The sequence below is a fragment of the Malaclemys terrapin genome, chromosome 9 (genome assembly GCF_027887155.1).
Source record: "Malaclemys terrapin pileata isolate rMalTer1 chromosome 9, rMalTer1.hap1, whole genome shotgun sequence".
In the NCBI taxonomy this organism is placed as follows: domain Eukaryota; kingdom Metazoa; phylum Chordata; order Testudines; family Emydidae; genus Malaclemys; species Malaclemys terrapin.
Window position 1 is genome coordinate 52,138,745 of NC_071513.1, and position 25,329 is coordinate 52,164,073.

The window sequence follows — 25,329 nt, forward strand, 5'->3', positions numbered from 1 at the left end:
CAACAAAAATGATTAGGGGTCTGGAGCACATGACTTATGAGGAGAGGCTGAGGGAACTGGGATTGTTTAGTCTCCAGAAGAGAAGAATGAGGGGGGATTTGATAGCAGCCTTCAACTACCTGAAGGGGGGTTCCAAAGAGGATGGAGCTCGGCTGTTCTCAGTGGTGGCAGATGACAGAACAAGGAGTAATAGTCTCAAGTTGCAGTGGGGGAGGTCCAGGTTGGATATTAGGAAACACTATTTCACTAGGAGGGTGGTGAAACACTGGAATGCGTTACCTAGGGAGGTGGTGGAGTCTCCTTCCTTGGAGGTTTTTAAGGCCCGGCTTGACAAAGCCCTGGCTGGGATGATTTAGTTGGGAATTGGTCCTGCTTTGAGCAGGGGGTTGGACTAGATGACCTCTTGAGGTCCCTTCCAACTCTGATATTCTATGATTCTATGATTCTATCCTTTTTTGTGCATCTGAGAAATTGACCACACATTCATAGGTTACATTGAAGCCCCTTTTGATATGCAGCTTTGCTAAAGCATCGCTGCTGCCTTCAAGGAACATTTCCATACAGTAGGAAAATCATACACTAAGTTTCAGGAAAGACACATGTATACTTTATACCAGAAAACCAATAAAAACACAGGAAACAAATTATCCATTACTAAGAGCAGAAAATGGCTAAGTCACACAGGTTAGAAGCCAGGGTAATCTCTGTGTGTTGTTAATATTTCTTATTGGTGCTCAGTAGAATTATAGTTGAATACAGTTCTGTATAATAGTTTATAGTTTGGAAAATGAAGGATTTAAAAAACCCTGTCTCTCTCCCCTTTGTACCTGCTCTGAATCACTCTTTGTCTTTGTCTCCCCATGATGCACTGTTTTTCTTAATTTTCTATCTGTTTCCCTGCCTCTCTTATCTCTCTCTCACTGCACTTCTCTCTCTGTAATTTGTTTGCAGGCAGGTTGTCTCTTTGATTTACTGTGTCTTTTCTCCATAGGATTATGATAAATGAATTGCTCTGCTCAGCTTGAGCTAGTCCAACACCTTTTGCGCACGCTAGGTCAAGCCCCTGTAAGCAGTGAAAGCAGAACAGATGCACACACAGCCCTCCTCACCCTGCACTCCATAGCTATCATTGGGCCTAGTCCTAAAACATGCTGAGCACCTTCAGCCCCCATTGCCTTCTGTAGAATTTGAAGCTGCTCAGCATCACATAGGATTGGGCCCATACAGATGAGTCCCCAGGCTCTTCGTGTGAATGTATAAATGGTACAGTGCGTGCACATAAAGTGATACTTGTAACTCTGGTTTATAACTGCAGTTACGTCTGCTGGCCTTATGTGAAGGCCTGATCCTGAGAGAGGATTAAGCATTTGAAAAACAGTTTTGGCAGATCAGCCCTGCAATCACCACTAAAAAAAACAAAATTCAATTAAAAAACAACTGCAGAAGAACACAGTATTGGCAATTTAACATGTATTAACTCATGTGCAGGTACCAGGACCTTGAACCCAAACTCCTTTACATCTGGGGACCAGGGGGAAGATGTCAGCTTTGCAGTGCCTGTTTGGATGAAGAAATTTGATGTTGGTTTGGTGTGAAATCCATATCTGGCAGTGGGCTGTGATGAAGGTGTGGCTACAAATTTCATGGGGAACTACTGCTCTCAAGATTTTGTTCAAGACCGTGGGCATTATTGGAGAAGGGCCAATAAATGAAAATCTATTTTCATAAAAAAAAATCAGTTCCTTTTGTTTCTAAATGTTCAGACTGGACCCACATTTGTTTTTTTTCAATTTTTTTAAACATCATACACATTATCAAAATGGTTATAGGAAAATCTTTTGGAGACCAAAAGCCAGGTCACCACTAGTGCAATTGCACAACCATCATAAGCCACTGAGAATGTATCACAACCTTAACTCTGCCCCATTTGGAATGCCAGCATCCCCATCCCCTGCCCTGAGTGTGTGCAGTTTAACTGGACTGTGTGGAAATGACAGTAGGTAGAGGGAATCTGGTCAGCTGGTAATGGTGGTAGGAGTGGAATTTGGCTGCATTTACTCTTAACGTCCTTGCTTTTTAGGTTTTATGTTAACTATGTGTTCTGTAGTCCAAATTTAACAATACAATCGCTGTTTGTTGTGGGCATGTATATAAAACCTAGAATGATATTTTATGCAGTGTCTGCAACAAGTGTTATATGAAATTAAACCCCATATTTCTATCCATCTAATAGGATTCACACCTTGATATGTGTATAGGATTATCAGAATTCATGGTATGTAGTGGGATGTTGCCATTGATGGGTGAATCTACCTAATTCTGTATTTCACGACATGATTCTATATTCCACAGTGATCTGCTCTGTGGGCCACCCTCTTGAACTCATGGCAGTGATACTGGCTTCCAAGAGCATTCTGGGGTTTGCTGTGTGCACAGTGCTTACTGTATCTTGACCAAGTGTCACTGTATATTAATCCTCTGCTGGTCTTTTTTCCCCTAAACCTAGATTGACTTTTTGAATGCATAGCTCTATCTACAGTCACAAAGAACCGTGCATAGCATAACCTACCACTGTTGCCTTCATAAGCACACATGTTCTCTCCTCTCCCCCGCCCCCTCTAGAAGGTTCATCGTAAATGCCAAGGGTTAGAGGGTTTTTTATTTAAAAAGATGGACAAAAACACCAAGTGATGGATCATTTTGTTGTTTAAAGCCTCTTCCATGTTTTGAACTTGGTTTGTTATTCTGTGGATAATCCTTGATCATAATGAATCCACGGGAGACTGATGGGGATTGCTCGTTTATGCACTTGCAGAGCAGTTCCGCTGTAATTCTACAGCAGCAAAATGCACCATTAAAGGCAAAGAGCCATAGGAATGATGGGCCATAATTAGTTGTTGCTGTAATATTTTTGATTGAAAGTGCATAGATACTGTAAGGAGACTGTTAAGAAGAGCACTGCTTATCAAATGGAAAAGGGTGATTCTGCTCTTACCCTGCCCGCCTCTCCAGCACCGTAATTAAAATGTCTGGCAGTTGTGGGAGAGCTTTGAGAGATGTCAGTGTTCAAAATGCAGAAGACGCCAGCTCATTCAGCTTGTGTGAGAGGCAGACTGCAGAGCTCTGCTGAGCCTGCACTCCCTTCCAATTAAGAATGAAAAATTTACTGAGCTTTCTCCTGAAGAAGAAACTTTCTTCAAGTCAGAAGCACCACAAATGGCTGGCTGACTCTATCCCTGTGGTAAAGCCACTTGTCTGTCATCTTGCTTTTCTCATCCACATTTTTTGGGGGGGGTCTAATAGCCATCAAAATCTATTGGGGGTCAACCTGGTTTGTAGCACAGGCGCTCAGCCCCTTAGAGCTTTGTGGATCAGAACTGTGCACTCTATCCACAAACACAAACTGTTGGAAGACAGGATACTGGGCTAGCCGTATCATTGGTCTGACCCAGTATGGCTGTTCTTACGCTCTTAAGAATGGGATTAGGAGAACATACATTGTTTTGACCATGTTAAAATCTTCAATAGTTTCATTGAAACACTTTAATGCCTCTATGCCTTGGAGCAGGGACTCAAAAGTTGGCAGATAAGTTGCCCTGGTGTCAGGGATATGCCTTTTGCTGACCTCCTGAAAACCCACCCAAGTTTGGGAAAAGTTATTAGCATCTGAGAATCTCAGTGGGTAGTAGATGGTGGCTAGAGCATGTCAGCATTATTCTCCAAAGTTTCCATCTGCACTGAGCATGTTCTGAACTCTCTCAGCTCTTGTGTGCTAACCAGAAGGCGCATGCTCCATCCCAGGGATGCAGGACCTGAGGAGGTTTTTCTTTGCAACTGTTCCTCCTGGCCATAAGGGCCACCAAGCTTTTTCATGCCCATCATGGAAATATCCATGCACCTTCATACGCATCTTCTGCAAAAAGCTGAGATTTCCATGTGTCCCAGAGCACATGCTCACTGTACCTTCACACTGCCTGCCAAAGTGCCTCCATCCTGAACACAGAGGGACTGCATCATTTGGGTAGGAGGTACTTCAGTCTCCTTTCCCTTTTTTATCCTTGCCAAAAAGGATGCTGAATAGTGATCACTTCTCCCCTCACCCTCATGTGATGTGGACACTTGTCTTCTATTAATTGGACTGAGAACAATAATTTGATATAGTGACTTTACTTACTTGGGCTTGTTTCAAACTAGGGACCCAGAGGGAAAAGGTTAAATCCCATTATCTGTTTCCTCTTCATCCTCACCACGATGACCATATCAGATTCCATCCATGAACTGTTGGATGCATTCCTTCCCCCACTCTTCACTCCAAAGTCTCTGCTACCAATGCAGACCTCTCAGATGCTGATTTATCATCTTGCACTGGAATTTTTGGGAAGTGTCTGTCATTGTTTCCAGTCGTTGGCATTCTTTCTAAATCTCTCTTTGCCCATCTGTTACTATGTCTTCTCGTGTTTTCTTATTTTGCTTAATTTCTATTTTTTTCTTGATCTTCCCAGGCATGCTTGTGTTTTATAGTCATATAACTGTGTGCAAGAAAGCTGTCTTATCTTGTAGACTAATGCCCATGACTTCTCTTCCTGTAGTGACAAGCTTCTGCTTATTTGCCTGGGGGAGGAGCCATATCTGAGCCACAAGTTTCCACTGAACAAACAGATTGGTTGTAGATGTTTCTTCAAAGCCTCTATTAGCGGAAAAAAATCATTACAATGTTCCTTCCTTCCAGAATATAATGCAACCCGAACTTGCTTTTACTCTGGGTCTAGCAGATGCATGCCAAGAAGTCAAAAGTAGTCTCCCTCCTAACTGTGCTACCCTTGATTCATTATGGTTCCCCCTCTCTACATAATAGACATTCCTTCTGTGCAACTGTCAAGAACGTTCTATACAGGGGAAGCCTGGAATAAGGATTTTGATAAACAGCCCAGGGAGTGGATCTCAACTGAATAAACTTATCTATATTTCACAGAGCTTCAGAGGGGGTCCTCCAAGGAAAATGTATGTCCTAGAAGAGTGATCAACATGATATAAGATAAAGTAGGCTGTGAGACAGTTGGTAAAAACAAAGTATATTTTATCTTACACTGCTTTGCACTCTCCATTTGGTTGCTATTTCTGTTACAAATGCATTGTTCTGCCCCGCAGTGTGTATGTGATCACGTAGCTTACACCACCACTTTACATCCCCTCTGCTTTAGCCATGAGGCGCCATCTAGCTCAGCAGAACTTCCTTAGAAAGCAAGCCATGACAAGACATGCAAGGATAGCCAGGCAGCTCAGTTATTGGGAGCGAGCACCTCCTCCCCTCATCCCCAACCAACTTGTGTCTGGAACGTGAGAATAACATCACAGATGGAGATTCTGTTCCACAAAGAGTATGTTCGTGCATTCTAATTGCTGGCATCTTTACTTGTTACTGGTGTAATTGTGAGTAGACGTTTGTTTTTGTATTGATAATTAGGGAGTGGAACAGATGGTGAAGGCTTAGTTTAAAGTAATGTGTCCATTAAAGAAAATCTACTGGATACAGCTGAAGATTCTTCACTCTCACAGAGCTCCTCTCTCCGTACCAGGGGCTCCTGCAATGCCATCATGGTCAGTTTGCTCTGACAGAAGCTCAAGTCCCACTAACAGTGCGATCAGTTGCTTCCAAGTAAAGATGCTGAATTATCTCTAGGGCCTTCATATTCAGAATGATGGGTGCCTGTCGTGCAGCCAATCTCCAGCATTTACGGTGGATGCCCCAAACCCATGCTGCACACAGACATGTAGATATGAAAGGAATCATTAGAGAGAGCATTAATCTAAGAAGGCAGCACCACACAAATAGTTTAGAAATGAGCGGAAAACAGGGATGGGCAAGCAGGAAAATGTAGACAAAAGAACTGACCCAGATCTTCAGCCAGTGCTGGTGCCAAACTGAAGCCAAATATTTTCCTGAGGCCTGAGCAGGATTTGCAGTTAGCTCTTTCCCTTCCCTTTCCCCAATTTACTGGAGTGATCTCTTTAGCCTGCTGTCTCTTCACTTTGGGCTAACCCGGTTAGTGACACGCCCAGAACACAGAAAGTTCCCAGGTAGTGGCACATTTCTCAACATCTAGGACTGTCCTGGAGTCGACAAGTGGGGAAGTGACAGAGTGTGGAATTCAGATGGGCTGTCTACAGTTTTGGTTCTGATGCCGCTTCATGCTATGGTGAGAGGGCAGTGGAACCTCTCTGTGATGAGTGATTCAGCACATAGCTTTCTCTTGACCCTCCAGGGACCCTGGGGGTAGCAAAGTCTGCTTAGAACAAAGGCAGGGCATGGGGTGTTGGGAGAAGTGACATGTCCTTCAAAGTTTGAGTAATTCCAAGAAGCTTTGATTAACCACCGTAGCCTTCTGGACGCTACTCTGCAATGAACCTCTGGAGCTCTTTGAGATTCACCGATGGTCAATGGGCAGAGAGTTGAATCCATGTGCACAATAAAACCTCAAAAACACTTGACCCAGATGGGGCCCACTGGAGAACCGAAACTTGAAATGAAGGAAAATGAATGTGCCTGTACATGGATAAAATCCAGCTGGAACAACAGCTCAGGGTGTGTCAGGCCCACCAGGAGACACATCTCACCTGGACTAGAAAATTGCCTTATAGAACATATCCAATGAGACTCACCAAACACTAGAATCTGAAGTTCCTACAGTGAAGGGCAAAACCTTACTGTAGAGACTTGTTCCATTTGACTTAAAGCAGCTGTAGCTTGTATGATATGACTCAGAACGTCATCAGTCTCATATGAATGCGTTCTAGGAGGTATAGAATGACAAATACAATAGCTCTACCTCACATTGATATGCACGTCAACGGTTTGTCATTTTTCCGTCTTCTAGTATATGGACTGGAAATAGAAATCCAACCAGATGAATATTTAAATGTGCCTAATGTTTGCTTAGATTGTAAATTCTTTGGGGTTAAGGACTAACTTTTTATTGTAGTAGGCATTGTATATACAATGGGAGTCTAATCCCTGATTGGGTCCTCTGTGTAATACCAGTACAAAATAACGTTTTGGGGGTGTGGGAAGCTTGATTCCAACACATTTCTTTACACTGATCACATTCATTGTAACAATACAGCATTTGATGTTTCAGGGTTGCCTTGATTTGGTTACCTTTTTATTTTACTTTGATGTTTCTAATACTTCAGCCCTGTTAAATACAACGGAAAGGGATATGCTAATGGCCTCCATATAAGGAGCACACATCTGCAGCTCAGAGAGAGATCCAGTAAACCTGCCCTGTAGAGATTCGTGAAGATCCCCTGAAAAACCAAATGTAAAGGAAACGTCTGGTTGATGAGAACTGGTTGCATATAGCCAGACAAACTTTGATTTTCATGTATCAGGTGGTAGCCGTGTTAGTCTGTATCTACAAAAACAACAAAGAGTCTGGTGGCACCTTAAAGACTAACAGATTTATTTGGGCATAAGCTTTCGTGAGTAAAAACCTCACTTCTTCGGATGCATAGAGTGAAAGCTACAGATGCAGGCATTATATACAGACACATGGAGAGCAGGGAGTTACTTCACAAGTGGCGAACCAGTGTTGACAAGGCCAATTCAATCAGGGTGGATGTAGTCCACTCCCAATAATAGATGAGGAGGTGTCAATTCCAGGAGAGGAAAAGCTGCTTCTGTAGTGAGCCAGCCACTCCCAATCCCTATTCAAGCCCAGATTAATGGTGTTGAATTTGCAAATGAATTTTAGTTCTGCTGTTTCTCTTTGAAGTCTGTTTCTGAAGTTTTTTTGTTCAATGACAGTGACTTTTAAATCTGTGATAGAATGACCAGGGAGATTGAAGTGTTCACTTACTGGCTTGTGTATGTTACCATTCCTGATGTCCGATTTGTGTCCATTTATTCTTTTGCGGAGGGACTGTCCGGTTTGGCCAATGTACATGGCAGAGGGGCATTGCTGGCACATGATGGCATATATGACATTAGTGGATGTGCAGGTGAATGAGCCCCTGATGGTGTGGCTGATGTGGTTGGGTCCTCTGATGCTGTTGCCAGAGTAGATATGGGGACAGAGTAGGCAGCGAGGTTTGCTACAGGGATAGGTTCCTGGGTTGGTGTTTCTGTGGTGTGGTGTGTAGTTGCTGGTGAGTATTTGCTTCAGGTTGGGGGGTTGTCTGTAAGCAAGGACTGGCCTGCCTCCCAAGGTCTGTGAGAGTGAGGGATCATTTTCCAGGATAGGTTGTAGGTCGTGGATAATGCGCTGGAGAGGTTTTAGCTGGGGGCTGTATGTGATGGCCAGTGGTGTTCTGTTATTGTCCTTGTTGGGCCTGTCCTGTAGTAGGTGATTTCTGGGTACCCGTCTTGCTCTGTCAATCTGTTTCCTCACTTCCCCAGGTGGGTATTGTAGTTTTACGAATGCTTGATAAAGATCTTGTAGGTGTTTGTCTCTGTCTGAGGGGTTGGAGCAAATTCGGTTGTATCTTAGGGCTTGGCTGTAGACAATGGATCGTATGATGTGTCTTGGATGGAAGCTGGAGGCATGTAGGTACGTATAGCGGTCAGTAGGTTTCCGGTATAGGGTGGTGTTTATGTGACCATCACTTATTTGTACTGTAGTGTCCAGGAAGTGGATCTCTTGTGTGGACTGGTCCAGGCTGAGGTTGATGGTGGGGTGGAAATTGTTGAAGTCCAGGTGGAATTTTTCAAGGGCCTCCTTTCCGTGGGTCCATATGATGAAGATGTCATCAATGTAGCGCAAGTAGGGGACGAGAGCTGAGGAAGCGTTGTTCTAAGTCAGCCATAAAAATGTTGGCATACTGTGGGGCCATGCGGGTTCTTCCTGAAAACACCATCCTGGCCACCATGGATGTAGAAGCACTTTATACTTTATACCAATATTCCACATGAGGATGGACTACAAGCTGTCAGGAACAGTATCCCTGATGAGGCCACAGCAAGCCTGGTGGCTGAGCTTTGTGACTTTGTCCTCACCCACAACCACTTCAGATTTGGGGACAACTTATACCTTCAAGTCAGTGGCACTGCTATGGGTACCCGCATGGCCCCACAGTATGCCAACATTTTTATGGCTGACTTAGAACAACGCTTCCTCAGCTCTCGTCCCCTAGTGCCCCTCCTCTACTTGCGCTACATTGATGACATCTTCATCATATGGACCCACGGAAAGGAGGCCCTTGAAGAATTCCACCTGGACTTCAACAATTTCCACCCCACCATCAACCTCAGCCTGGACCAGTCCACACAAGAGATCCACTTCCTGGACACTACAGTACAAATAAGTGATGGTCACATAAACACCACCCTATACCGGAAACCTACTGACCGCTATACGTACCTACATGCCTCCAGCTTCCATCCAAGACACATCATACGATCCATTGTCTACAGCCAAGCCCTAAGATACAACCGAATTTGCTCCAACCCCTCAGACAGAGACAAACACCTACAAGATCTTTATCAAGCATTCGTAAAACTACAATACCCACCTGGGGAAGTGAGGAAACAGATTGACAGAGCAAGACGGGTACCCAGAAATCACCTACTACAGGACAGGCCCAACAAGGACAATAACAGAACACCACTGGCCATCACATACAGCCCCCAGCTAAAACCTCTCCAGCGCATTATCCACGACCTACAACCTATCCTGGAAAATGATCCCTCACTCTCACAGACCTTGGGAGGCAGGCCAGTCCTTGCTTACAGACAACCCCCCAACCTGAAGCAAATACTCACCAGCAACTACACACCACACCACAGAAACACCAACCCAGGAACCTATCCCTGTAGCAAACCTCGCTGCCTACTCTGTCCCCATATCTACTCTGGCAACAGCATCAGAGGACCCAACCACATCAGCCACACCATCAGGGGCTCATTCACCTGCACATCCACTAATGTCATATATGCCATCATGTGCCAGCAATGCCCCTCTGCCATGTACATTGGCCAAACCGGACAGTCCCTCCGCAAAAGAATAAATGGACACAAATCGGACATCAGGAATGGTAACATACACAAGCCAGTAAGTGAACACTTCAATCTCCCTGGTCATTCTATCACAGATTTAAAAGTCACTGTCATTGAACAAAAAAACTTCAGAAACAGACTTCAAAGAGAAACAGCAGAACTAAAATTCATATGCAAATTCAACACCATTAATCTGGGCTTGAATAGGGATTGGGAGTGGCTGGCTCACTACAGAAGCAGCTTTTCCTCTCCTGGAATTGACACCTCCTCATCTATTATTGGGAGTGGACTACATCCACCCTGATTGAATTGGCCTTGTCAACACTGGTTCTTCACTTGTGAAGTAACTCCCTGCTCTCCATGTGTCTGTATATAATGCCTGCATCTGTAGCTTTCACTCTATGCATCCGAAGAAGTGAGGTTTTTACTCACGAAAGCTTATGCCCAAATAAATCTGTTAGTCTTTAAGGTGCCACCAGACTCTTTGTTGTTTTTGATTTTCATGCTTTATTTTCTGCTGGTTTATTTAATTCTTTTTCTCAGCCTTTATTGTAATGTATTTTGGGTAAGAATATCAGAAAAATAATGCATGGCTTTCCTACAATTTGCAGATATGCATATTCTGGAAGGACGAGATATGCAAGAGCTCTTACCTGCTTAGCATGTTAACTCACTCCTGCAGTTGACTGGAGTTTCTGTTTTGTTCAGGCCGTAAGATCTAAGCTTTGGATATTTCCTTTATTAACATATTGCACCTCCTTGACTGCATATCTGATACAGAATAATCAAGCAAAATGTCTTGCCTGCTGCTTTTTGAATGTCTACCCCTATTTTAAACAGTCCTGATCCCTTGTGACTCGGAGAGGCATAGGCAAACACCTGCCTGCCACTTTGCTCCACCCTTCCTGCAAAGTGGATACTGAGTTTCACTCAGTAGCAAGAATATTTGGGGGGGAAGAGGATGAGAACGTGTCTCTTGCAGTTGGCCCTTGCTGTCCTGTGTGTGGGCTGGAAACAGGCAATAATAGCTAGTCACTCCCAGGGGAACTGGGAGATTGATTCAGTTCCTCCATGATTCGGGAGCTAAAGATCTTCTGTGTAGGTCTTCTGACACTAATTTTGCTGTTAATGGGATTATATGCTGACCTGCATTTGCTGTTAACAACTCAGACAGTTACTAGATGTGCAGAAAGAAAAAAATATATGTGGAGAAAGAGAGAGAGACCTAAGGCAAGAAGAGAGAACAGCTGAGGCTAAGGAGAGCAAAGGGAAAGGAGGACAAAAGAGTAGGAGAGATGGGGGTGGGGAGTATGTGGAATTGGACTGGAAGACAGGGAGAAACACAAAAGAGAAGATGGAAGAACAAGGGAGAGTTAAAAGGACAGGAAAGGGAGATGACTTTGAGGCTTTGTGTCTGATTGATGATGCTCAGGCTGTGATCCACTGTAATCCCTTCGTTAGCAAGCTGAGAAAAGTAATTTTTACACTAGCCCCTGACCGACCGCCTTTCCACCCACTCTTCTCCTGAGTGATTGATTGTCCTGGTGGTGTATGTATTGTCTGGGCGTACCACTGAGGTGGCTTAGCTAGTAGAGAATTCTCTCATGCCTCCTGCAGAGACCAGCATACTCATCGGCTTGATACACAACTCTTCCATGCCTCTTTGCAGTCTGTGGCAATACAGAGCCTGTCACTTGGCAGATCTGAGTGGTGTGTATAGAGTCTGAGTCTGTCTTACTATGTAGGCTGTTCAGGTAGTTTGAGGTGTAAATATGCTGATTTGTGCCCACAGATATGGGCACAGATAAAAATGACATTTGGATTCATTTAAAGGGAGGCCAGTCATCACCCTGGATGAAAATTTAAGCTACCTGGTTATACCTTTCAGGTGGCAGTATGGAGTGTGCTGGTGTTAGGATGACCAGACAGCAAGTGTGAAAAATCGGGACGGGGATGGGGGAGGGGGGGTAATAGGAGCCCATATTAAAAAAAGCCCCAAATATCGGGACTGTCCCTATAAAATCGGGACATCTGGTCACCCTAGCTGGTGTCCATAAGGGGTGGACGGTTTCTGTCTGATTCAAGGATAAACAATGAGCTCTTTGGATCAGCAAGCCATCAGGCAGCTTACAAAGCATTCTACACTGCCTGTCACTCTGATGATAAAACATAGTCCCTGATTTTCCCAAGAACTTAGCCCCTGTTTAGGCAACAAAAATAAATGGGCAGCTTCTTGAGAGAGCTCAGCATGCTGGGTCCTGAGAGAGGGCCAAATTTTTACAATGTGATACAATGGGAGCTGTTGGCTGCTGAGCACTTCTGAAAACCTGCCCTTGTTCCGGTGCATAAATGGGAACTGAGCCTGTTAGAATATCTAGTGTCGGTGCTTAAAATGTGACCCTAAACTAACCAGACTGCAGTTAGAACCTTACCCCCTGTGTTTTGGCACATGAAGTGATGGATTCTGTTGGTGCAGGAAACCTCTGTAGAAGCCCCTGAAATGCTGAGAGTGACACAGTCCAAGAACAAATACCTGAGACCCTTTCAAATTTCAAACTGACTTCAGAATGCTTGATAGCAGTATGACTCCTATAAAGAACTTTTCAGACTCCTGGGCCTTCTGAGTCAGAGGACTTGGGTTATCTCAAGATGGCATGGAGCTGAGAGAGATTTAGCTAATGCTGCTTTTGAAACACTTTCCTGGATTGTGGAGCTCTTGCAAAATACAGTAAATAGAAAGTTCTGTAAAACAACTTTTTTGTAGGTGGGAGTCAGGAGCAAAATCTGAGGGTGAGTGTACCATTAGATTTTGGGCCCGAGACTCTATGGTGTAACAACAAAAAGACTATTTGTACATAAGAACAAGTCCATCAAGAAAGGATCATTTGGTACTTAACCATGCTCAGTGTCACAAGCCAAGTGATACATCCTCCCCTTTTGAATCACATTGGACCACTTTTAAACTGAGGAGCCTTCTGCTCACAACATGATGCAATGACATATTTATCTCACTATTGACAGTGAGGCCATGCGTATGCTAGAAAAATGCTGTGTTTTGAAATAGTGTTCACTAACATGACTTCATGTCATGTGTATACGGGGTGTAAGATGAACCTCTAGCAGCATAGATGTTAACCATTGTGACGGGTTGGATCACAGAAACCCCCTGGGGGCTGCCAACTGATGTGCCAAGAACTACTTCTGCCCCTGCTTTCCCTGCCAGGTTGGGACTCCAACCCTGTCTTGTTGAGCCAGATACACCAATCTGCTCCAACACAGACCCAGGGTCTGAACCACCTACCCCAAAGCTGCAGACTTAACTGAAAGCAACTTGAGAAGTGTTCCTGTCTTTAACACTCAGATGCCCAACTCCCAATGGGGTCTAAACCCCAAATAAATCCATTTTACCTTGTATAAAGCTTATGCAGGGTAAACTCATAAATTGTTCGCCCTCTATAACACTGATAGAAAGATATGCACTGTTTGCCCCCTCCCCCCAGGTATTACATACATAATACATACTCTGGGTTACAGAAAGTAGGATTTAAGTGGTTCCAAGTAGTAACAGACAGAACAAAGTGAATTACCAAGCAAAATAAATTAGAACACGCATGTCTGTGTCTAAGAAAACTGAATACAGATAAAAAACTCACCCAGTAAGCTTCCTTTTACAGACTAATCTCCTAGTCTGGGTCTAGCAGTCGCTCACACCCCCTGTAGTTACTGTCCTTTGTTCCAGTTTCTTTCAGGTATCCTTGGGGGTGGAGATGCTATCTCTTTAGCCAGCTGAAGACAAAATGGAGGGGTCTCCCATGGGCTTAAATAGACTTTCTCTTGTGGGTGGAGATCCCCTCCTTTCTCCTATGCAAAGTCCAGCTCCAAGATGGAGTTTTGGAGTCACATGGGCAAGTCACATGTCCATGCATGACTCCGTTTTTACAGGCAGCAGCCATTGGTTACATGCTACCTTGAATGTCCTCAGGTAGACTTTTTATGTGGATTGGAGCCTTCCAAGATTCATTGTCCTTTAAATGTTTCTTGATTGGGCACTTAATTTGCACATTCCTTTCTCAAGAAGCTGACCAAATGCTCTACTAAGGCTACTTAGAAATCAAGCAAGTACACAGCCAATATTTATAACTTCAAGTACAAAAATGATACATGCATACAAATAGGATGAATAGATTCAGTAGATCATAACCTTTACAGAAATATGTTACATGGCATATGTAGCATAAAACACATTCCAGTTATGTCATATATACATTCATAAGCATATTTCCATAAAGTCTTATGGGGTGCAACGTCACACCATGATTTTCCCTGGCTACTCAGTACTGTGTAAAAATACGTTAGCTGACATCTCTTCAGACATGGCCACTTTTCCTAGTCTGGACATGGCCTGGAGAGAGAATTCAGCTCTCAATTCCAGTGTTTCCCGCTCCTGCACTTTCATTGCAAATTGCATGATAATCATGTTCCTAAAACTCCTAGCTCTGGGTGTCGCATTATTATGTGAGAATCTCCTCTTTCATTGAAAATAAGTGTAAGTTTCTAGCCTTTTGGTTGTGGAGAAAAGCTTGAAAATGTGAACCTTGAAGGGTGTGACACCAGGAGACAAAAAGAACCCCAAAGTTGTGTGTTTTTAACCTCATGACCTTTTGGGGGTCTGTTTCAGTTCTATAGACCCTCTAGTTGTAGGCCATGGCCTGACCATGCTTTGGCTGAGCCAAACCTGAGTGGCCAGCCATCCCTTCCTCATGATGTGGGGGAGGAGAGTTGGGGAAGAGAGGAGAGGAATGGGGAACAGGACTGGCCAAGCGAAATTCTAAGTGAGTGGTATTGTGACCTGGTGTGCAGGGTCACCGCGCAGCTCAGGTTTGTGTCAAGTCGCAATGCCACTCAGACTTGGAGGGGATCGGTGTAGTAGTTCATGGGCTGAGGGGGCAGCCTACCCCTGGTGGTGGTGGGGGCACCTGAGGGAGGAAGAGAAGGGTCTGGCAGGGGGAGGAATCTGTGCCCTTTTCCCTATAAATGGCACTGCCCCTATTACTGTGCTGCCAGGTAAAGTAACAGACTGTTGGACTATGGGCAATCTTAGCAAGATGAGTGGATCTGGAGAAAAATGGTCAGTTGGCAGGATTGTAGGTGTGTGACACTGGGGTCAGGAATGGAAGAAAGGTCTGGGCTGCGATCTGTCAAACTCTAGGGCATCCACATGGAACATTTGGCCTCTCAGCCTGCTTAGCAAAGCTGTCCTCCCGGCAACGAGCCCTGGCTGCTGCATCACTTCTTGCTGAGAACGAACCCACTGAGCATGGGGCTGTTGGATGTCTCTTCACTAAGCAGAAGCTCTTGTCCTAGGAGTTATGTATGTACAAAAGAAGGGGCAGGTTAAGGAGACTCTGCCCTCTCTGTACCCCAAGCTATGCCCTGGAAGAGGCAGAAAAGACTGTCCCCTCCTGAATTGAGTTTGGTCACCACAAGGGAACCCTCATCACTTGGAAACTTCACCCCTCTCCCAGTTAAATGTTCCACAACTGTGGGTTTTTCAAGCTTAGAGCTGTGTAATTTGCCACATGTGTGACCTGTGACCAGGTAACATTCCCCCACCCCCAAATCTCTTGGCGAGGCCTGCTAGAGGTCAGCCTCTAATCCACTGTCTGCAGGAGCTTTTCATCCGCCATGAATGAATAGGCCTGAGGAGACTAAAGGAAAGAACCCTGCAGTAATAGAACCAAACACTCATTTGTCATGTTAGAGCAGAGCTGTGTGACAGGCGGCTGCTGCTGCTAACATTAATCCCCTCGTGTCTCGCAGTCATGCACCGCGGCATAGATAAGAAAGTCGAGCTCAGAGGAAGAGGATGCAAACCTCCCCCTTGTCACTGCAGACTTGATGGGCAAAACATATTTGTTAACAGGGATTTTTTTCCTAACTTCATGAGTCAACTGCTCTGAACGGCACAGAACACTGCCAAGTTACAACAGCCAGGGAACTACAGAAATCAGTGCAAAGGAAGCACCTTACTGGCTGAAGTTATCAAAAGTACATTCCTGGTGTCAGAGCGCAGCCAAGAAAAGCACTCCAGGGAAGCAAGTTATAAGTGCTCTGAACTGATGTACAGGAAGAGAGATGATGGAGTGAAAATCTTTTCTAAATAAACACTTGTTAAAAGTGCCTTTCCTGTAATTGAACACAGCAAGCCTATATATTAAAAAAAGAGATGAATTATGGGTAAACTAGAACAATCTTTGCTGACATGAGGTGGTGGTTGTTCATTTCCTTAGTTATTGCAGAGTTGGGAGGTTGGACTGGTGGATAGAGAGTCAGGAGACCAGAGTTCAATTCACAGCTCAGCCACAGACTTCCTGTATGACCTTGGGCAAGGAATTTTAATCCAGCCTATGCTTACATTGCCCATCTGTAAAATGGGGCTCATACCTCCCTATCTCACAGAGCTGTTGTGAAGATAAAAGCCCCTAATTCTGAAGCACTTGGATACTACAGTGAGAAGTGCCGAGGTAGGCAGAGTTCTCTGCTTGGAAGGCAGGGGATCTATGGTCACGAGTTATCACTTCGGCATGTTAACGTATGCACTGGCATATCAACCTGTTTCTTTGAAGGACTCCAGTAAGGATTAATGGCTTCTTAATGAGGTATATGACAGTCCTTCTAGAGGTATGTGTGCAAGGAAGGAAATCAGATTTGTGGTGATTGCCCAATAGAGTGCCTGCCTTGACTAAGAACCCTCTTTGTAGAAGGGCTTAAGGATGAGCTGTGTATATAACAAAGTGTGTTTAAGGACTAAGGCTGGTGGCACTGCATATTTATTGGAGTTAACAGATACACATAAGGAGCTTGGAAGCCCTGGTTCTGTAGCTGCCAAATACTCAAGTGGCATTTCTCGGGGGAGGCGAGTGAATGGAAGTGTGCTGAGAGGAATCGCAGCACAGTCCTCCACTATTGTTTGTGACAAACATTACACTATGGCCCAGATTGTTGAATGAAGCTGAGTTTCTAAAAACAAATGACTCGAATCCCCTTGCATTTCTCTTCTTCCCTTTTCTATTTCCCACTCTTTCTTTTACATCTTGATATCTCTTTCTTCATTCCTTTTTGTTGGCTGTTATTACCCCTAATGCTTCAGCCTCTTAAAAATCTCTCCTTTTTTCCTGTTCAGGCTCGTGTTACCCCTTACGGGCCAGATTCCGATACCCTTCCCCTTTTGAATGGTGGTGTTTCTATTGCAATAGTGCCTGAAGGCCCCATTGCACGAAACATTGCCCACACACAAACAAACAAGCTCTACTCTGAAGAACTTAGTCTCTCTGTCTCTTGCTTATTCAAAGAGGAGGACGAAGGGAGCAGTCTCTTCATTTTACAGGTACTCAGCTGAGTCACAGCAGTGAAGTTACTTGCCCAATTATAGAAGCCAGGAACTGAACCAAGTCACCTGGGTCACACAGTAGCGCCTTAACTACAAAGCCAGCTCTTACCCGCCCTGCTTCCATGTAAAACAGCATTCTGCTACTTGAGCAGCCTCATGACTTCAGAGGGACTATTGATAGAGTAAGGTGCTTCCCAGCTTGAGGAGGATCTGAATGTGACCCTACAGACATATGTTTACCTTCAGTTTTCTAGGCTCCCTTCCCCGCTCTCTGTCTCTCTCCCAACATTGTTTCTCATGGCCCATTTCCCGGAGCGCTCTCTTCCCCGACCCTCCTTTCTCTCTAATGGTGTTGCCTTCCTCACTGTTATACCTCCTGTTCTTGCCTCCCCATCACTGCTCCAAGTAGGCCTATGTGAGGTGGTGGTTCCCACTCCCCATTCTTGGTACTGATTGCCACCCCCCCACACACACACAACATACATCCTCAGAGGAGTTGTGTGTCTCCCATTTTCCAGACGTTTCACAACTTCACCATGACTCATGCCATTTTAAGGGTGGATTTTTTTTGTAAGGCTCCTAACAGCTGTAGCTCTTGGGTTTGCCAGGGGAGGCCCAAAGGAAGAAAACTTCTGTGATTTGACAGTGTCCACTTCTTTCCTTATTTAAGTAGATGGAGGACATAGGTAAGGTGAGTGGCAGGGCCACTGCCAATGCCGTACTCCTACAGGGACAGCAAGGATGGGCCAGTGTTTAGGTTGCTAGTGTCAGGTGTAGGAGACCCAGGTTTAATTCCCTGCTCTTCCACAGACTGCCTGTGTGGCCTGGGTAAGTCACTTAGCCTCTGTGTGCTCAGTTCCTCACTGGGTAATAGCACTGTCCTACCTCACAGGTGGCTGTGAGGAACAAGACACGAAGAGTGTGAAGCATGCAGATACTGTGGTGAAGGGCTACGTAAATGTCTTAGAGCAATAGTTAGAAGGAAAGTCCTAATACTGGTGAGAATTTTAGATTTTCCTCACTAACTTTTGAACCCTGTTTATACTCTAAATAGAGGTGGAACGCCTTATCTCCACTGCTAAACCCCACTTCAGTCTCTGAAGGAGCCATGTCAAATGCTTCTAGCCAATGGTGCTGATTAAAGAAAGAATATAGAACATTAATCAAGAGAAACTGGGTGGAGGGTCCTGGTAGAAGTCCTCTAGCCCTATGTCCCTGAGTAGTGGCAAAGGATGGGTGGAAAGACTAATAGGAGTTCCTCATTTCCCACTTGTGATTTCTGGAACATTGATGGAGGAGTTAAACACAACAGTTTGGCAGCATGTATTATATGCTTTTAGTTATACTGATTTTATTTCCCATCCGTTTATCTTTCCAGCACCACATGTTTATCTTTCCAGCATTCATTTCCTCACTTTCCTACTCCATTGAAGTAGTAACTTTCTTGGGACAAAAGTGCTGCCTTTTTAGGCACACAGGTGATATCTGGGCTGTAAAGGAAAACGCCAACATTTATAGGATTGGGGGTGGACAGACAGTCAGCTAGACCAGACATGAGTGACAAATTTCTTTTGCATTTGGTAAAGATGCAGGAGCCAAGCAAATTAATCTCTGTGTCTGCCTTACTGAAAACAAATAAATAAAACCTGGAAGATTTTCCCCATCTGTCTGTATATGTTGTAGTTTTTTTTCTTATAAAAGGAGGGCAGGGAAAATATTAGCTGTATTGCATCTTAATGTTTTGCAATAATCCTCCCCCCAAAAACCAAAACAGAAATCCTACTGCAGTGATATTACTTACTATTCATTGATCTGACTCCCCCCCACCCGTGACGGGGACAATGAATGTATGCAACGACTCGGTACGTGGAACAGCTGCCAGTCCATAAAACAGGACATCCAATGCTGTTGATCAAAGCACCCAGCAGTCAGCGACTTCACACCAGGACTGCAGAACTGGCCATGCTCAATCTCTTGATCCCTGGGAGCAGAGATTGTATCTGTGACTGAAGTTGAGACCCCCGCCCCCCATCCCTGGACTTGTCCTGTTTTGTAACAATTCAAGGAGCAAAATGAAATCTGCAGCCAGGAGTTAGTGTTTTTTATCCAGGCCTTAATATAGGTACCTTTTTACAACTCCACACAACCATTTTTATGGGTAACATTATTTTCCTGTTTCAGGGCTGTCACAATGCAGATTCACATGCATCATTGTAGTCTAAGGGGGCACTTGTGACTCACTCACTTGTAGGCCCGGGTCTTGAGGCTTTATGCTGAAATAAATCCAATTGATTTCTATGGGAGTCTTGCTGGAGAAACAGGAGAGTCTCACTGCTGACGTAGATTGCATTAAGAATGTGGGCTTCAGAAACTGTTCAGTGTAACAGGGGATCCGCTGCATTATTTCGGAAGAGCTCCCAGGACCTGATCCTGCACCATCAAAGCCAAAGAGAGTGCTAGTCATTACAATGAGTGCCAAATCAGATACCAAATACGTTTGCAGTGTGTTTGTAATTTCAGTCTATTATCTGGAGTCCCTAGTAACTCATTTTGTTTTGATCCTCTTGTGTGTGCTCCTCAGAAACCTTGATGGATACCCGGACGGCTACAGCTGAGCTGGGCTGGACTGCAAACCCTCCTTCAGGGGTAAGTGGATATGTCAAATTGCTGGCTCTTTGCATGTTTATCAGGTCTTGCAGGCCTCACAGTCATTTTCAAGAAATGCTGATTTTAAAAACTTCTGAGTCCTTTCTACGTGGTGAAGACTGCCTTTCGCCCACGACAAAAATACTCGCCAAACAGCATCAGCGAAAATACTCACCACCATCTTTACACACACAGGAAGTGTTTGGGGGGAAGTTCTATGGCCTGTGTTATGCAGGATGTCAGATTAATGCTATGTCTATAGTACAGATCTTACAGCTGTACTGCTGCAGCTGCGCTGCTGTAAGATCTCCTGTGTAGCCACTCTAGGGGAGAGAGCTCTCCTGCTGGCATAATTAAACCACCCCACAGTGAAGCAGCGGTAGCTGTGTTGATGGGAGAGCTGTCCACAACGGTGCTTTTGTCGGCGAAACTTATGCTAGTCAGGGGTGTGTTTTTTCACACCCCTGAACAGCAAAAGTTTTGCCTACAAAAGTGCTAGTGTAGACACAGCCTAAATCACAGTGGTACTTTCTAGTCTTAGCGTCTATGAATAACCCAAATTTCACATTTCATTTACTATATACAGCCAGTTGCACTTCTCTATTCCAGCAGTGTCTGATCTGTGAACCACCAGTCTCCCTTCCAAAGGCAGGAACGTTGAGCGGGCACCTCAGTGTGATATGGCAAGGGTTAAATTACACTTGGACGGCTGGGCAAGGCCACTCTTTGAGCCTGACTCCCCAGTGGAAAGTCACTCCACCTACTCTCCCTCTCCTGGTTCAAACAAGTCCCTAGCCATGACATGCACAGCAGGGGCAGGTTAGGAACTGCTTGTCATCTTTCCAGTCAATGATCTATCCCCTCTGCTGTAAATTCGCTCTGTGCATGGCTCTTTTCCTACTCTCAGATGGCATCAGCCTCCACTCAACTCACACGCTGCCAGGAAGAGGTTGGCTTTCAGAAACAGCTGCAGAGTGGAAGAGATGGGGTTTGATTTCTATACGGTACCACCTTCTGCCCATAGCCATGGCATTCCAAAACATTTTGCAAAGCAATGAGTCAGAGTCTGTTGGTGCATTAACTGTGTAGAAAATTGCACAGCAGTAACTGTTGTGTACTCAGCCCTGGCTCATATACAGCTCGTGAGCACTAGAACCTGTTTTTCTGTGGGAGGGAATGTTGACTCATAAACTGGGGAAAGTGTGTGTGTGTGTGCAAACCCTCCTTCAGGGTTGTGTGTGTGTGTGTGGGGCGGCTCTCGGAAACTGGGGAGAAGGGAGGGAGAATGGGGGGAAGTGAGGGGAAAGGGAAGGAGGATATTAGGGGGCAGCAGATTGTAGAGGAGGTGATAAAATGGGGGTGGGGGGATATTGGGTAGGAGACTGAAATGGAGCAGGAGCCTGGGGAGGGAGATGCTAGAGGACACAATGGGAGCCGGATAGTGCTGGGAGAGAACAGCTTCCCCATCTCTGGTTAAGAGAAGGGCACGAGGTACCCTCCCATAGAAAGAAGAAGACTGCCTATTTGGGTGTACATCCCGGGCTGGGTTTGTCTATCTGAAATCATCCCTCACCACCAGTGTGGGGGGGATGTCTTCCTCCATAAAGGGGAAAACTAGAAGGCAAACCAATTTAATTTTCTGTTTCATGATTGGCTTGAATTTTTTTTGGACAGCTGACTCACCCTTTTTGACCTCCTTAAGGCTGGCAATTGCAGTCTTATTTTTTTTCCTGAATAGATAACTCTGGTTAGCACAAGACGTGGTTCACCTTCATTTATGTACGTGCAAAGCATGTAGACCTTTGTATCTGAGTCTGCATTTTCATATGGGTGACTTGCCAAGGAAGGAATAATAAGTAGACCCTTTGGTGCAGGGATACTTTTCAGTATGGGCTGGTCACTCTGTAGTTACATGTAGGCAAACTTTTGAAAGGCTCCTCAACATGGCTGCTAATCTGAGCATGCACTGGCAGGTTTGCTTGAGCAAATGCAGGATTTGCATGAACAAAATAGTGTGTCCAGTTGTTCACCTTATGCACAAGGCTTTCTCTCAGGCACATAGATTCTGCTCTGGGTCTCCAGCCTTCCTTGCAGAGAGAAATTTGTTGACTCTGGTTGTAGGTCTAGGTCCTCCCAAGCAAGAGCCTGTTTTACTGCAGTAGCCCTAAGGTGCCTGATCAAGGAGAAGGGCTCATTGTGCTAGGCGTTATACAGATATATAAGCTGAGTGTGGGGTTTGTTCACCCTGAAGCCTTGTCTACACTGGCAGGTGAGGTATGGGGTATGCGTAGCTATGTGCCACTGTGAAAAGCAAGCTGTGCCCCCACTGCACTGTGTAGCTACACCCAGCAGTGAAAGGCTCTGGCAAGGGGACACTACACTGCTAAAACTAGCACTGTAGATAGGGGATGCACTGCTTGGGCATGTAGAGAGCCATGTAGGGTATATACCATATGGTTCTGGAGTTTCTTTACTCACCTAAGCAGTGCCTCACAGTCTATACTGCTATTAATACTTGAGCTGGGGGATGCATGCATTGTAGGTACTCTACATGCTGCCATAAGTGAGCATGCAGCGTAGACATCCCTAAAACATCACCTCTTATGTATGGGTTTTACCCAGATCCATTCCATGCATCACTGGAGCCTCACACTCTTGATCAGAGGCAAAGGAGGTGTGGGATTCCCTGCAAGCTCACACCCAGTTAAAGAGAAATCTGACTCTGCTGAAAGTAGCAGTGAGGGACCAGCAGCTCTGGCTAGAAGACCAAAGCATTAACTTTCCAGAAGTCCTTAACTGCAGAAAGGCCTTGCAGGAGAACAAACTACAAGGAGCAACTAAACTTGACAGCTTCTCTTTGGGGGGAAAGAAATAGAAGTTAGGGTTACCATACGTCCGGATTTTCCCGGACATGTCCGGCTTTTTGGGCTCCAAATCCCCGTCCGGGGGGAAATCCCAAAAAGCCGGACATGTCCGGGAAAATCGGACATGCGGTCGGTGGCTCGGGTGCCGGGCCGGGGGCTCGGGGGCTCAGCCGGCGGTGCTCGGGGGGGCCCGGGGCCGGGCCGGGCTGGGGGGCTCGGCCGGCGGCTCGGGTGCCGGGTGCCGGGCCGGGTGCTGGGCCGGGGGCTCGGCCGGCGGCTCGGGTGCCGGGTGCCGGGCCGGGTGCTGGGCCGGGGGCTCGGCCGGCGGCTCGGGTGCCGGGTGCCGGGCCGGGTGCTGGGCCGGGGGCTCGGCCGGTGGTGCTCGGGGGGGCCGGGTGCCGGGCCGGGGACTCGGGTGCCGGGCCGGGCCGGGGGCTCGGCCGGCGGTGCTCGGGGGGGCCCGGGGCCGGGCCGGGCCGGGGGGCTCGGCCGGCGGCTCGGGTGCCGGGTGCCGGGCCGGGGGCTCGGGTGCCGGGCCGGGCCGGGGGGCTCGGCCGGCGGCTCGGGTGCCGGGTCGGGTGCCGGGGGCTCGGCCGGCGGTGCTCGGGGGGGCCCGGTGCCGGGCCTGGCCGGGGTCTCGGGTGCCGGGTCGGGGGCTCGGCCGGCGGTGCCGGGCCGGGCCGGGGGCTCGGGGGACGGGCTGGGGACCTGCGGTGCTGGGGGTGGGCCGCGCCTCCTCCCCCCCCACACACACCCCCCTTACCTGCTTCAGGCTTCCCGCGACTCAAATGTTCGCGGGAAGCAGGGGAGGGGGCGGAGACTTTGGGGCGGGGTTGGGGTGGGCGCGGGGGCGGGGCTGGGGGCGGGGCTGGGGCCCCTTTAAAGTGTCCTCCTTTCGGAGGCACTAAATATGGTAACCCTATAGAAGTGTTGTTTCTTTCTCTGCCTCCCAGGTTTCCTTGTCAGATACTTCAGAACCGAGTGTCTCAGTCTTCCAGGGCTAAGGCTTGTTGTGTTAATTTAGATGGAATACCTGGACCCAAAGAGCCAAAAGTGTTTACGTACCCTGTCACCGTCAACATCAAAACGTTTTAAATGGGTTTAGGAGAGAGAGACCTCAGCTTGTTTTATACCATGGCAAAGAGACCATTAAACTCCCTTTTATGAAGGTGGATAGAAAGCTTGCTAGATTGTTGGGCTCAACGGGTAGTGATCAATGGCTCGATGTCTAGTTGGCAGCTGGTATCAAGCGGAGTGTCCCAGGGGTTGGTCCTGGGACTGGTTTTGTTCAACATCTTTATTAATTATCTGGATGATGGGATGAATTGCACCCTCAGCAAGTTCTCAGATGACACTAAGCTGCGGGGAGAGGTAGATATGCTGGAGGGTAGGGATAGGGTCCAGAGTGACCTAGACAAATTGGAGGATTGGGCCAAAAGAAATCTGATGAGGTTCAACAAGGACAAGTGCAGAGTCCTGCACTTAGGAAGGAAGAATCCCATGCACCGTTACAGGCGGGGCACTGACTGGCTAAGCAGCAATTCTTCAGAAAAGGACCTGGGGATTACAGTGGACAAGAAGCTGGATATGAGTCAGCAGTGTGCCCTTGTTGCCAAGAAGGCCAACGCATATTGGGCTGTATTAGTAGGAGCATTGCCAGCAGATTGAGGGAAGTGATTATTCCCCTCTATTTGGCACTGGTGAGGCCACACCTGGAGTATTGCATCCAGTTTTGGTCCCCCCACTACAGAGGGGATGTGGACAAATTGGAGCGAGTCCAGTGGAGGGCAATGGAAATGATTAGGGGGTTGGGGCACATGACTTATGAGGAGAGGCTGAGGGAGCTGGGGTTATTTAGTCTGCAGAAGAGAAGAGTGAGGGGGAATTTGATAGCAGCCTTCAGCTACCTGAAGGGGGGTTCCAAAGAGGATGGAGCTAGGCTGTTCTCAGTGGTGGCAGATGACAGAACAAGAAGCAATGGTCTCAAGTTGCAATGGGGGAGGTCTAAGTTGGATATTAGGAAACACTGTTTCACTAGGAGGGTGGTGAAGTACTGGAATGGGTTACCTAAGAAAGTGGTGAAATTCCCATCCTTAGAGGTTTTTAAGGCCCGGCTTGACAAAGCCCTGGCTGGGATGATTTAGTTGGTGTTAGTTCTGCTTTGAGCAGGGGATTGGACTAGATGACCTCCTGAGGTCTCTTCCAAACCTAATATTCTATGATTCTATGAAAGATAAGATAGAGTAAGGAAGAAAAAACAGTTGAAATGTAAAGTATGAAGAGAGACTGTCACTTAAACAGCATCCCTTGTTCTCTTTTTCTTGGGGTGGAGAGTTTTTAGAATAAACCCCCCTTTATTTAGCAGTCTCTTAGAAGGTAATAACTGGGGGAAAAGAATAAGTGCACTGAAATGGGCAGGAGTTGTTGCTGTTTTTGTT

The 25,329-nt window shown here is 46.2% G+C and overlaps 1 protein-coding gene across 3 annotated transcripts in view; it reads left to right on the forward strand.

The window, feature by feature from the left end:
• EPHB1 (EPH receptor B1) overlaps positions 1-25,329 on the forward strand; it is a 365,030-nt gene that overhangs the window by 76,933 nt on the left and 262,768 nt on the right. For all 3 annotated transcript variants that reach the window (XM_054040375.1, XM_054040377.1, XM_054040378.1), the window contains exon 2: positions 19,963-20,027. In XM_054040375.1, the coding sequence (XP_053896350.1) occupies positions 19,963-20,027 (65 nt within the window). The remainder of the gene's footprint in view (positions 1-19,962; positions 20,028-25,329) is intronic.